Genomic DNA, 15,400 nt, shown 5'->3' on the forward strand with positions numbered 1-15,400 from the left:
GCAAAATATTTCCCTAGTTTTCTGTTTTACTAATATTTTTAGTTGTATTGGTTTTGTTTGTGCAAGCGCGTTTTAATTTTATTTAATCAAAATGATATATTTTACATTTTATAATGCTCTCTATATCTTCTTTGACCCTAACTTCTTCCCTAATTCATAAATCTGACAGATAAACTTTTCCATGATCTCTTAATTTTTTTTATGGTATCATCCGTAAAGCATGTACTCATTCTGACCTTATTTATTTGGCCTATAGTATATGGTATGAGATATTGATTTATACCTAGCTTTTCCCATACTGTTTCCTAGTTTTCTTAGCAGTTTTTGTCAACTAATGAATTTTTGTTCCAAAAGCTTGGAGCTTTGTTATATTACTATGTTAGTTATTATTATATTACTATGTTTGTTAGATTACTGTGGTCATTTACTGTGATGCAATTTGTACCTAATCTATTCCACTGATTCATCACTCTATTTATTAATCAGTACCAGATTGTTTTGATAATTACTGCTTTATATACAGTCTGAGATCTAATGCAGTTAGACTACCTTCTTTCACAATTTTTCCCCACTGATTCCCTTGATATCTTTGAGTTGTTATTCTTCCAGATCAATTTTGTTATTATTATTTCTAGCTCTATAAAATAGTTTTTTGGTAATTTGAATGATATGACACTGAATAAGTAGATTAATTTAGGCAGAATTGTCTTTTTTTTTTTTTTACTATATCAGCTCAGCCTACTTTGTTAGTAATATATGTTGTTTATTTTGTATCTCTTGCTAAAATTGTTAGTAATTTCAAGTAGTATTTTAGTTGATAGGATTTTCTAAGTATAACATAATATCATCTGGAAAGATTTATAGTTTTGTTTTCTCATTGTCTATTTTATTTCCTTTAATTTCTTTTTCTTCTCTTATTACTATAGTTAAACTTTTTAGAATAATATTAAATAATCGAGGTGGTAATGGTCATTCTTTTTTTCACTCTGGATTTTATTGGGAAGGTTTCTAACTTGTTCCCATTACAGATAATGTTTGCTGATAGCTTTAGATAAATATTACTCTTTTAAGATAAGTTTCTATTCCTATGCTCCTTAGTATTTCTATGTTCTCTAATGTTTTTATTAGGAATGGATGCTATATTTTGTCAAAGGCTTTTTCTGTATCTATTGAAGCCATGTGGTTTTTAGTTGGTTTTGTTATTGGTATGGTCAATAATAATAGTTTTCCTATTGTTGAATCAGTCCTTCATTCTTGATATAAATCCAACCTGGTCATAGTGTATGATCTTTGTGATGTATTAGTGTAAATTTCTCTGCCAGTATTTTATTTTAAATTTTTGTATCAATATTAATTAGGGAAATTGGGCTATAATTTTCGTTCTCCATTTTGACTCTTCTTGATTTGGGTATCAATAGCATATTTGTGTTGTATACAGAATTTGGTAGGACTCTTTCTTTGCCTTTTTTTCAAATAGCTTATTTAGCATTAGAATTGATTGTTCTTTAAAAGTTAAGTAAAATTTGCTTGTGAATCTTTCTAGTCCTGAGGATTTTTTCTTAGGAAGTTCATTGATGGTTTGTTCAATTTCTTTTTCTAAGATTGGTTATTTAATTTAATTTCTTTTTATTTTACTTTATTTTTTTTCTGTTAATCCCCATAAATCCTCAGCATTTTTATACACCACCAACAAAATCCAAGAGCAAGAGATACAAAGAGAAATTCCATTCAAAATAACTGTTGATAGCATAAAATATTTGGGGAATCTACCTACCAAAGGAAAGTCAGGAATTATATGAGCAAAATTACAAAAAAGTTTTCACACAAATAAAGTCAGACTTAAATAACTGGAAAAATATTAAGTGCTCTTGGATAGGCCGAGCGAATATAATAAAGATGACAATACTCCCTAAACTAATCTATTTATTTAGTGCTATACCAATCAGACTTCCAAGAAAATATTTTAATGATTTAGAAAAAATAACAACAAAATTCATATGAAACAATAAAAAGTCGAGAATATCAAGGGAATTAATGAAAAAAAAATCAAATGAAGGTGGTCTAGCTGTACCTGATCTAAAATTATATTATAAAGCAGCAGTCACCAAAACCATTTGGTATTGGCTTAGAAATAGATTAGTTGATCAGTGGAAAAGGTTAGGTTCACAAGACAGAATAGTCAACTATAGCAATCTAGTATTTGACAAACCCAAAGATTCTAAATTTTGGGATAAGATTTCATTATTTGATAAAAACTGCTGGGATAACTGGAAATTAGTATGGCAGAAATTAGGCAAGGACCCACACTTAACACCACATACCAAGATAAGATCAAAATGGGTCCATGACCTTGGCATAAAGAACGAGATTATAAATAAATTAGAGGAACATAGGATAGTTTATCTCTCAGACTTGTGGAGGAGAAAGAAATTTGTGACCAAAGATGAACTAGAGACCATTACCAATCACAAAATAGAAAATTTTGATTATATCAAATTAAAAAGCCTTTGTACAAACAGAACGAATGCAAACAAGATTAGTAGGGAAGCAACAAACTGGGAAAACATCTTTACAATTAAAGGTTCTGATAAAGGCCTCATTTCCAAAATATATAGAGAACTGACTCAAATTTAATATCATATTTATGTTGTATACGGAATTTGGTAGGACTCTTTCTTTGCCTTTTTTTCAAATAGCTTATTTAGCATTAGAATTGATTGTTCTTTAAAAGTTAAGTAAAATTTGCTTGTGAATCTTTCTAGTCCTGAGGATTTTTTCTTAGGAAGTTCATTGATGGTTTGTTCAATTTCTTTTTCTAAGATTGGATTATTTAATTTAATTTCTTTTTATTTTACTTTATTTTTTTCTGTTAATCTGGGTAATTTATATGTTTGTAAGTATCTGTCTATTTCATTTAGACCATCAAATTTATTGACATATAATGGGGCAAAATAACCCCTAACAATTGTCTTAATTTTCTCTTCATTGGTGATGAATGCTCCCCTCTCATTTTTTATACTAATATTTTGGTTTTCTTCTTTCCTTTTAAAATTCAAATTAACCAATGATTTACCTATTTTATTTTTTCTCATAAGACCAGTTTCTAGTTTCATTTATTAGTTCAATGGTTTTCTTATCTTCAATTTTATTAATCTCTCTTTTGATTTTCAGGATTTCTAATTTGGTGTTTTGGGAGATTTTTAACTTTTTTTTTCTAATTTTTTAAATTTGCATACCTGATTAGTTGATCTGCTTTTTCTCTGTTTTATTCATATAAACAATTAGAAATATAAAAGCTGCTTTCCATAAATTTTAGAATGTTGTGTCATTGTCATTTTCTTTAATTGAATTGTTTTTTTTATTATTTGTTTATTTTTTCTAAGGGAATTGGGTTTAAGTGATTTGCCCAGGGTCACACAGCTAGGAAGTATTAAGTGTCTGAGATCAGATTTGAACTCAGATCCTCCTGACTTCAGAGCTGGTGCTCTATCTACTGCACCACCTAGCTACCCCTCTTTAATTGAATTATTGATTGTTTTGATGATTTGTTCTCTGACCCATATATTTTTTAGAATTATATTTTAATTTTCAATTAATTTTAAAATATTTCTTTCCATTGTCCATTATAGAATGCAATTTTTACTGCATTATGATATGAAAATGATGTGTTTATTATTTCTGCTTTTCTGACTTTGGTTGTAAGAATTTTATGTCCTAGCACAATAGGGAAAAACCCCAGAAAGGAGAGTGTATCAAAGAAGAGAGGGGTGTCAAAAGCAGCAGATAGAAGTAAAAAAAAATATGACGAGATCTACTGCTGATTTGGGGAATCTAGAAACCCTTTGCCTTTTGTATATCATAGAAGGGAGAGTCTGATGGAAACAGAAAGGCAGGAAGTAGAATAAGAGTCAAAGAGTAGAGAAAGGCTAGTCACATGGATATTGTGCAAGCCTCACAGCAAGCCTGTTTTTCCTCTTCCACATTCTCAGGTGTCAAAAGTGAAATAAAGAAAATCCTAGTATCTGCCAACAGATATGCTCTATTTAAAGTGAACTGGATAAAAATATTTACATTTGTTTTAGTCTCTTAGGACTTCAAGTAGTATTTAACATCATCATCATCATCATTAATAGCATTTATGTAGCACTTTAAGATTTATGAAGTGTTTATACATGTTTACATATATTAACTCATTTGATATTCACAACAGCTCTGTCAAGATAGATGTTATTATGTCCATTTTTATAGATAAGGAAACTGAGGCAGAAAGAGGTTAAGTCATTTGCCTAAACTAGAAAGTATTTGAGCAGGTCTAAGATTCAGATCTTCCTGACCCTAAATTCCTGACCACTCTTTTGACTCAACTTAACAGTAGATAAAAGTAGAAATCAGAATTAGTAAAGAAACTAAAGATGGAAGTATTTCATCAAAAGTTGTTTACTTATTAAAGCTTTATATTCTGATTTCAGGTAGATGAGATCCTTTCCTTCATTAGGTTAGATAATCTTTTCCTAAAATCTTTATTGGAAATTACAAATGTGAAGAGGGAGGTAACCTCTCCAGGGCAATAGAAAAAAATGCTAGAAAAAGAAGAAAAAGTAAATTTGCCATAGAAAGTGTGACCCAGAACCAGAAAGTGTGGGTTGATTTGAACACTGGTATCCTTGGTTTTTCCCAAAACATTAAGATGACAAGAGTAGCTACTTGCCAACATCATCCTTGGAAGTCTTCCATCCAAGGGCTATGATTAACACTTAAGTTGTGGCACGCAGGGCTGCAGATCAATTCTAATGTCAAGATTAGGGACTTTTTGTCCCTGAAAAAAGTTGGAGATGTGCTATGTAAAAGGCAACAGTTGTTGTTATGTGCAGCAACAGTAATACACAAAGAGATTTTAATTCTTTTTGCCATTCTCATCCAAAAACAGTAGGAAAGTCTTATTTCTACAGTTATTCTGATGCCATGCAGATTTAGATATTATGTAAATTACATTTAAACTATTAATTTATCTTCTTTTGATAAAAGGTACCTATATTCACTTAAATCAGGGCTTCTAAAACTTTTTCCACTAAAACTTTCCACCCCTTTTCACTTGAGAAATTTTATGCGACACTAGGTATATAGGTATATAACAGAGATATACAAATCAAACATTTACTGATAATAAATCATAATTTTGCCACCCCCACAATCAATTATGAGACTCCATGTGGCGTCATGAACTGTAGCTTAAGAATCTGAGACTCAAACTATATTAAGAATTCTTCAATTTTGATGGGGAGAGGGGAGGAAACAAGTATTTATTAAGTGTCTGCTATGTGCCAAGCACTAAGTGCTTTACGAATATCATCTCATTTGATCCTCCCTAGGAGTCTGGTGCTGTTATGATCCTCACTTTACCATTGAGGAAACTGAGGTAGAAGTTAAGTTAAGTGACTTGTCGAGGGTCACACAGCTAGTAGGTGTCTGAGGCTGGATTTGATCTCAGATATTCCTGACTCCAGATCCAGCACTCTATCCATTGTACCATTTCGCTGTCCATCAGGCATTTTGGTCAAGCAATAAAAATTAAACAGAAGAAAAGAACTAATTGGTAAATTTAGATCAGTGAGAGTGATAAGGCTAGAATTAATTGAGAAATGATCGAGAAGAAGTGGACACAGTAAAAGTACATGATTTTTTCAAGGAATTTGAGGAAGGGAGGAGATAGAGAATAATAGCCTAAGAAATGGTAGGGTGTAGTGAATTTTTTTAATTGATAGTGGAGATAAATGCTTGAAGACAGTAGGGAAGGAATAACTAGACAGGAAAGGTTAAAGATTTGGGAGGAGGGATGCAATCTGCTGGAGGAGAGGGGCAGGGATGGATTCGAGTGTATGTAGAGAGCTATTGGCCTTGGGAGGAGAAGGGCCACCTTTTGGGCCATCTCTTTGATTGGAAGGGAGTGGGGAAAGGATGAGATGATATCAAAGGGTTTCAAAAGAAGAGAAGGGGAGGTTTGGAAAAATATCAACCCTCACAGGTAAAGAAAAGCATATCTTGAAATGCTCATAGATCCATAAAAACAGTGACATAAAACCTGATGTAATAAAGTGGCAATATTTCTTTTTTTGGTAGAATTGGTAGAAACCTTAATGGCTCCTTATTATGCTGCATGAATTATATCAATGCATAGTACGGCAGATAATTAGAGTGGGAAAGACAAGTGCCCTACTTGAATGCCATAAACCAAACCCAGATGATATAGTAATGGTGAGCTGTCCCCTCTCTTTATGGTTGCTTAATCATTTCAGTCATATTCAACTCTCAGGGACCCCGTTTGGGGGTTTTCTTGGCAAAGATACTGGAATATCATTTCCTTCTTCAGCTATATTACAGTTAAAGAACAGAGACAAACAGGATTAAGTCATTTATTCAGGATCCCACACCTAATAAGTTTCAGGCTAGATTTGAACTTGAGTTTTCTTGATTCCAGCCTCAACGCTCTATCCACCATCCAGACTATCCACCTCGCAGCCCCCTTCTCTACTCATTTGTTTTCAGGGCTACTTGGTGCATTTCAACAGAACTGAATAGAATGGTGAGGACAGGACTCAAAATAAATTTGACCAAGAGACCACTTAACACATTAGGATCATAAGAAGAAACTCTCTGTTTGTGGGATCCCTAATGAACCTTCCCAGCAAGACCAGGACCTTGGATGAAATATACTTACATATGTGGGGATATTCCCAGAATACCACTGACCACATCTTTTATCTGATTAATAAGCTTCTGTGGCACCCTATTGCCTCTAGGAAATACAGGACCCTCTGATCGGTGTTAATTGAAGCAGAAATTGTAATTTCCAATTCACTGTGGGTCAGCACATGGGCTGACTGTCGTGATCGAATGGTATTTCTCTGCTGCTGCTGGAGAAGCTTGAGCAGTTCTGATCTTGACCTATGAGAAGAGGGCCAGCCCCTTCCTTTAAGGTCCACTGAGCAGGGTACTCCTTCAGGCTCATTGGCCAGTCTTGATATAAGCCCCTTTGCTGCCATCATGGGACCAAGGGATCAATAAAAGGATTGCTTCTTCATTCCTCAGCATCAGAGCCCGTCAGCCCTGAGACAGTGCCTGAAGTAGCCAGAGCAACTCATCTTATGCTCTGAGATGCACTCCAGTGCAAATCCCTCTGAATGAGCATCTACCTAGAGTCACCTAGGGAGCAAATGGCAAAGGTGGGACTTGAACACAGGGTTATTGGATCCCAAATCAATTCCTTTCTCGACTATCCTAGGGTGCCTTTTCCTGAAGCATTGATCCTTGCTGGCCTTACACATGACCCTTGAATACCAATCAAGCTTCCTGTAAGGGAGAAATTCCTATTCCCTCTACCTCTGAGAAAATTAACAGATATCTCAAAATTAAGTCTGCAGAAAACAAGGAAGAACCTGAAACCCCTTCTCATGATTCCCACTTTGTGCCATTATCAGTGATTCAACATGCGCTTATTAAAAAACTTACTATGTGACAGGCATTTGTTGCTGGGGATGCAAATATGAAAGTGAGACAGTTGGGGCAAATTTGACCTCAGACACTTAATACATCCTGGCTATGTGACCTTGAGTAAGTCACTTAACTGCCTCAGCAAAAAAAAAAGAAAGAAAGAAAGAGAGGCAGTTTAGAATATACAATATGTTCACACATAAATAAAAATAGATTTTATACAAGATAAGCACAAAATGATGGGGTATGGAAAAGAGAGATATATCTGGGAAAATGCAAAAATATTTTGAAACCATTCTCATTAGAAAGTAGAAAATTGCATGGAGTTCCCATAATAATTCACATTTCTATGGCATAATAACATTTACACAGAACTTTCCTTTCAATACTTTTGTGGGACAGGAGTTAGACCCATTTTGGGGTGGAAACCCAAAGGTTAGGGAAATTAGGTAACTTGCCTGAATCAGGTCCAGTTGGATGAAAGTGACTGCAAACCCAGATCGTCTTGACTATAGAGCAAATATTCTTTAAAACAACAACAGCAGCAGCAATAAAACAATTCTTTCAATTCTCAGTTCTATGAAAATTCTATGTAAGACACAGATGACCTTTCTTCTGGGGATGAAAAGGCCCAAAGAAATCAATAGAGTGAATAAATCTTTTACCCTTATCAGATTTTTTTAAAAGTACAAAGCAAATATTTTGTAATGACTCTGAGAGAACAATGTTGCATTCTTCCAAATTTGCAGAAAAAAATACCAATAAAAAAAGCAAATACAAATGAATGGCCTTTCGGTGTCTACTTAAAATCTACAGATTTTACTCATTTATTTTTTTTTGGTAGCTTCTATTCATTTCCCAAAACTCATTGTGTTCTTGTAAATCATGGCAGAAAATGTTGATTGGCATCAGGAATGGTTAGGGCTTGAGGCCCACATTAAACCTAAGTAAGCTTTGCACATTTGTCTTAATAATAAGATCTGAAGTTTATACAGGGCTTGAAAATTTACAGATGTGATCACCTCTGAGCTCACAACAAACATATGAAGTAGATGTGAAGTCATATTATAGTCCTGGAAGGAATTTTGCCCAAGCTTAATCTAGAGTCATCAAGTGAATTGATTTTTTTATAGGATTTAATCTCACCTAAATGAATACTATATTTAGAGATACCAATTGTGTGAGTCCCCCTTTTGAGTGAGTCTTCATACTTAGAATAAGGGACTGGACTAGATGATCTCCAAGGTCCCTTTGACTTCTAAACCTATGCTTTTAAGTGTTATAGGTAGAACTTGAACAGAGATTTCTCACTCCAAATCCAACACTTCTATTATAGCATGGCTAATCAATACTGCAATGAAAGTCAAGGGAAAAAAGCTACCAAAAAGTTATATAAATTCTCAGAAAAATCAGAACTGTCTTGCTCAAAGCCTATATACTTTTTTTGCCTTTTTTATTATAGCTTTTTATTTACAAGTTATATGCATGGGTAATTTTACAGCATTGACAGTTGCCAAACCTTTTGTTCCAATTTTTCTCCTCCTTCCCTCCACCCCCTCCCTTATTTGGCAGGATGACCAATACATGTTAAATATATTAAAGTATAAATTAAATACAAAATAAGTATACATGACCAAACCATTATTTTGCATACAAAAAGAATCAGACTCTGAAATAGTGTACAATTAGCCAGTGAAGGAAATCAAAAATTCAGGCAGACAAAAATAGAGGGATGGGGAATTCTATGTATGGTTCATAGTCATCTCCCAGAGTTCTTTCGCTGGGTGTAGCCGGTTCAGTTCATTACTGCTCTATTGGAATTGCTGAGGATGGCCACGTCCATCAGAATTGATCATCATATAGTATTGTTGTTGAAGTACATAATGATCTCCTGGTCCTGCTCATTTCACTCAGCATCAGTTCATGTAAGTCTCTCCAGGCCAAAGCCTATATACTTACAGACTTGTTGCAATTCCATCTTATTTTATCTTGATCTAAATGTGTTTGCTACAATCCTATTGAGAACTAGATCTAGAATACTTGGTCTAGATCCCAGTTTTTTAAACTTGGGGTCACAATACCATATGGGTTTTGTGACTGAATGTGGGGGTTGCAAAATTGTAATTTATTATCAGTAAATGTTTGATTTGTATATCTTTTCATATACTTATATTCCTGGAGTCACAAAAATTTCTTGGGGGAAAAGGGATTGCAAATGGAAAAAGTTTAAGAAGCCCTCGTCTAGACCATAGCCAGCAGCTTTTCTGCCTTTTTTTGACAAGTCAGAACTCTTCCAGCAGTTTCCTAATAATGTACAACTGTCTTCTAGCTTTCAAATCTTGGAGGAAAGGTTCTTGAGCACACAAATAATCCATTTCAAGACCCAAAGCCAAGTGTCCAATGAAGAACCGCTTCCTTTGTTCTTCAGAATGGTGTTGCCTGGTAGTGGGACAAAGATTCTGAGATGCTTGACTTCAGTCTTGGTTTGGCCATTAACCAGCCATGGATTTATGGATCATCAAATGATTCACATTTACATAGCTCTTGAAGGCTTACCAAACGGAATCCTGCCATGGTTGTTGACTTCTTGGGTCAGCTATTTCTCTTTTATGGGATTCATTTGCCTCTTTTAGAAAATATGAGAGCCAATTTAGTGAAGAGATTAAAAATACCTCTTTTAATTTTCTTTAGAGAGGTGGGGGATTATGAGTATGCAATATGGACTACAACTTCAGTTTTTTCTTTATTACAATGGAAGACTTACTTGTGTGGAGGGGGAACTGGGATACCCACAAATGTTTGTGATGTAAAAACAAAAAGCATCAACAAAACTTTTAATTTAAAATGAAAAAGGTTAAGCTAAGTGAATTTGAAGGTTCCTTCCAGTTGTAAATCTCTGACCTAGTCCTTGTTTTCAAGGAGTTTTCCATCTACTGCTATTATGATACCTACAAGAAGTTTCAAACTCATGAGAAACTTCTGACCAAAATGGCAGGAAACATTTCAAGAGAGAGGAAGGGACAACTTACAGCTGGGGGAGTGGGAGTTCAGGGTAGAGTCAAAGAAAGCTTCATGGAGGAGATTCCCCAGAGTTAGATCTAAAGGGATGGAAGATGTGTCTGAAAATGATTGAAAGACTACTTCAGGGATGTCATGAACATGAATGAAGATGGAAGGGAAAGGATAAGAATGGGAAATGGTGAGCTGTCCAAGGAATGTAAAGAGCATGGAGAGAAATTACATGAGAGAAGAACAGAAAGGGAGGTGGAAAATTGATTGTGTATGGCCTTAACTACCAAGTTAAGAATATATTTTGTTTTGTAATGATGAAAAGTCACTGACAGTTTTGGGGGTGACATAGTCAAACAAACACAATAGGAAGAAAAAGCTGTAAGAAGAATGCATTGTGGTGATTCAAGGTAATTCCAATAGACTTGGGATGGAAAATGCCATCCTCATCAAGAGAGAAACAATGAAAATTGAATGTGAATTGAAGCATAGTATTTTCACCTTTTTGTTTGTTTTTTTTCTTTTTCATGTCTTTTCCCATTTAGTTTGATTTTTCTTGTACAACATGACAAATATAGAAATAGGTTTAAGCAGATTGCACATATTTAACCTATATTAGATTGCTTGCTGACTTGGGGAAGGAGGAGGTAAGAGAGGAAAAGAAAAAATTGCAACACAAAGTTCTACAAAAATTGAAAGTTCAAAACTATTTTTACATATATTTGGGGGAATGAAATACAAGTGAGGAAAAAAAAGAAGAAAAAAATGAAATACTATTGAGGAAAAAAAAGAAAAACCTTATTAGTGTAGAGAGAGGCTGAGGGAAGGAAGATAGATTAAAAAACCTTAAAATAATGAGGTTGAGGGATTAAAAAGAAAAAAAAGAGATTTAAAGAGATTTAAGATCCATGAAGGTAGAAAGAAGGTGACTGATGTGCCTTGGGCACATGTTCACATTCTGAGATTTTAGCTCTAAGTTTAAGGACTACCTGCACTTCTCTTTTCTGGTGCAGAGATATCTAAGGGTTGTGGTTCATGTATATCGCATTAGAAACTAATAGGGTCACATTTTTAGAGCTGGACAGGAAGTTAGCAGGAATCTAGTCCAACTCTCTCATTTTACAGATGAGAAGACTGAGGTCCAAATAAGTTAAATGAATTTTCCAAGGTCACACAGGAATAGCAGAATTGTCATTCCAAGTACCCTTACTTTGAATGTGGCATTCTTTCTTGTTTAATAAGTACTTAATAAGTTCTTTATCTATATACTATACATCTAACTATAATTGATGCTATTGCTCTGTATGAAATGGCAAATCAGAGACATTTATAAAAATGTGGGAAGCCTTGTATAAACCAACATGGAGTGAGGAAGGCAGAGCCAGGAAAATATACACTATGACTACATTAATATAAGTGGACATCAGAATTTAAATTAAATGTAATGGCCAGTGTTATAGAACACATGCTGAGAACACATTTCTTTCCTCTTAGTAGAGAGGTGGTGGACTATGGGTTCAGAACATTATGTACACTGTAAGATATGGTTGTTATAGGTTTTGGTTAAGTGATTTTTATTTATTTCTATAAGCAAGAATTCAGAGTAGGGATGGTTTCAAGAAATGATTATAATGCAAAGTCTATGTCATTACCAAACATTAAAATAAAATAAAATATACAAAATCATGTTGGTTCCTATCATTGTTTGATGAATGCTCTGACCTAATACACTGCTAAAGAAAGGTTTTATATCTGATTTTCTTTGGTCTCTTTTCTGGCAGGGAAGGCACCAATGCCACGGCCTGGCTATAAGCCACAGGAGCCCAACGGCTGCAGCTCTTACTTCCTGGGTCTCAAGGTACCAGACAGTGTATGTACTGTTAACACTTTATTTACTACCTGGCATGATTTTACTAATCAAAAGGATGAATCACATAGAACCTTTTGGGGGAAGATCATGGGAAAATGCTTACTATTAAAATCAGAATCACTTTTTTGTAGGAAAAAAGCCATTTTTGAAGTAGGTGACTTACTTTGTCCTTCCTCAGAGAGAGCTGCCCTTTTTAGATAAAGTCCTTGTTCAGTGACAAAGAATTATCTCCCCCCACTCAGACCTAATGGTTTTCACTCAGGGAATCACAGAAAAGACCTCAGCATCTGTCTAGTCCAACTCCTGCCCCCTACAACATACTCATGTGGGCACTGATCCTTCCATTGACGACTGCCAATGATAGGGCATCCCACTGTCAGTCTATTGCACTAATTCAGTTTATTTGGCATCAAACCTGCTCCTATTTCTATCCCATCTGCCAGACAGAATAAATCTAGTCCATTTTCCACAGGATGATCCAGCCGATTATTGAAGAAAACTATTGTCCCTTGTCTTGAAGCTCCCCCAATTCTTGATTTCTTGATGTTAAATGTCTCTAAGTCCTTCCACTCATTACGTCATAGTCCTTCCTAAAAACATGTTGCCTAGAACTGAACATAATACTCTATCCCAAGGAATTTCTATCACCTCCCTAGCCCTGGAGGCAATGACTACAGACCCCAGAATTCATAAGGTGTTTTGGCTGCCTTTGTACACTGCTGACTCACCTTGTAATTTTCTAAAAGGCACATTGTTTTTCTTCCCAAATACTGTATAACCACATCTCCTCTCGTATCCTTATAAAGGTGATTTTTTTTTCAAATCAGATTGAAGACTATGTCCATCACTGCTAAATTTCATCTTGCTTTAAGCTGATTCAACATTCTAACCTGTTGAAATCTTTTTGGATCCTGGTCCCGTCACCCAATGTGTGACTCCCTTTCTCCCCATGTTTGATGTTGCATTTTGTGCTATAAAGATTTGTTCCTCATATATTGTATCTAGGATATACTGCAACATATCTAACATATATAGGACTGCTTGCCATCTTGGGGAGGGGGTGGAGGGAGGGAGGGGAAAAATCAAAACATAAGCGAGTGCAAGGGATAATGTTGTAAAAAATTGCCCTGGCATGGGTTCTGTCAATATAAAGTTATTATTAAATAAAATTAAATTAAAAAAAAGATTTGTTCCTGTCTAAAGTTTACTTGATAAATGTATTCTTTTCCCCCACATGTGATATTATAATCTCCTTGAGGGCAAGAGGATACTTCCATAGCTCTCCATCCTATAGCACCTAATATGGTGCTTTATACAGGAACATTTATAATTCAATAAATGATTTGGACACATCAACCAAAGATAGGGGAAATTAGTTTCTCAGGATCACATAATATATCAGTAGCAAAATCCAGGACCCTCAGGATCCCCATCTGCCCATTGTCCCATGAGTCCTTTCAATTGTGTCTGATCCTTGGTGGCTCCATTTGACGTATTTTTGGCTAAGGATGCTGGAGCTGTTTGCAATTTCCTTCTCCAGCTAGTAAGTGTCTGAGTCTGGATTTGAACTCAGTTCTTTCTGAGTCCAGACTATGGGGTCTCCATATGGTGCTACCTTGGGCACAGTGAGATTTCTACCTGGATCTAAAGGAATATATTCCTTTAGTCTCAGAAGTGACTGACTTGGGTCAAGATGTCACTCATCAGGAATTTAGGGGAATAACAATGCCTTGACCCTTAACCCCCGGGGCTCTGAATGTAAGACCCGTTTTCTATTCTTCTCTCTCAGATGGACTTGGGGATCCCAGCCATGACCAAGTGCTGCAACCAGCTGGATTCCTGCTACGACACATGCGGCGCCAACAAATACCGCTGCGACGCCAAGTTCCGCTGGTGTCTCCACTCCATCTGCTCCGATCTCAAGCGCAGCCTGGGCTTCGTCTCCAAGGTGGCAGGTAATAGAGAGCCCCCTCCCTCCTCAGGCAGGGGCTCCCGCCCTCGCTTGGGGTAGTGCCGAGCCCCCTTTTACCACTGGGTGCAGCGGGGACAGCTCTGTGGAACACCCGGGAAATTGTGGTCACTGCAAGGAAGGAGGGACACGACTCTAGAGAGTATCTCAGGAAACTCCTTGTGCCCTATTATTATCAACCTATTATTAATATCAATTTATTATTATTAACCCATTAGTGACATTATTAATTAACTTGTTAATTAAGCTATTATTAATACTATTAGATGACATTTTTTAAGATTTACAAAACATTTTGTATGTTATTTCACTTAATCCTCACAACAATCCATATTACAGATGTGGAAACTAGGCTGAGAGATGTTAAATAATTTGCCCAGGATCACACAGCTAGTAAGTTTCTGAGGTGGGATTTAAAGTCAAATATTTCTAACTCTAAGGCCAACATTGTCCATGTCATCATACAAATATCTAATGGGAGCGATCCCATTTAACTCACTGAAGAGAAATTAAACTATCTTTTTAAAAAAAGAAAGAATAAATTTTTTTTTTGAGTGCTAATTTTCATGCCCCTTACCCACTCTGAGACTTGGCTTTGAAGCCTCTGGGAAGCCTGCTCCTTAGACTGAAGCAGAGGTCCCTTTCCTCATAGTATGATATTTTCAGTGATCTCTTACCTTCAAAAAAGGAATAAATTCAGGAATAGCTTTTTACTGATAGCGAATCCTTCTGCAAGACTCTTGTATACCCCACAGGATTTTTTGGGGGTGATCTTGCGATTTGCCTTATTTCTATGATTCTATGATTATCCAGCTCCTCTGAGTAAAACTGGGATGAATCCATTCTACATCCAACTTTGGTCATCGGGGTTGTAACCAGGATTATTGTTACCTGGGTCAAACAAAAGTTGGGAAAGAATTGTGGGGCTATGATGGGGAGGCTCAGTCTAAAGGATAGTCTTCCTTTGGGCTCCAGGAGAAGGGAGAGGCTGACCTTGTTCCCTTAGGGGGTGGGAGAAAGGGGATCAGGAGAAAGATTAATTGTGCCCCATAGTACAGTTAAGA

At 35.6% G+C, this 15,400-nt stretch overlaps 1 protein-coding gene across 1 annotated transcript in view; it reads left to right on the top strand.

Annotated features, from left to right (window-relative positions):
• The window catches only part of PLA2G12B (phospholipase A2 group XIIB), a 36,086-nt gene that overhangs the window by 16,459 nt on the left and 4,227 nt on the right, over positions 1–15,400 (top strand). Inside the window, 2 exon segments of the mRNA XM_051982172.1 lie at positions 12,279–12,367; positions 14,157–14,322. Of these exon segments, the coding sequence (XP_051838132.1) occupies positions 12,279–12,367; positions 14,157–14,322 (255 nt within the window).

This window comes from Antechinus flavipes, chromosome 2, assembly GCF_016432865.1.
Source record: "Antechinus flavipes isolate AdamAnt ecotype Samford, QLD, Australia chromosome 2, AdamAnt_v2, whole genome shotgun sequence".
Classification (NCBI taxonomy): domain Eukaryota; kingdom Metazoa; phylum Chordata; class Mammalia; order Dasyuromorphia; family Dasyuridae; genus Antechinus; species Antechinus flavipes.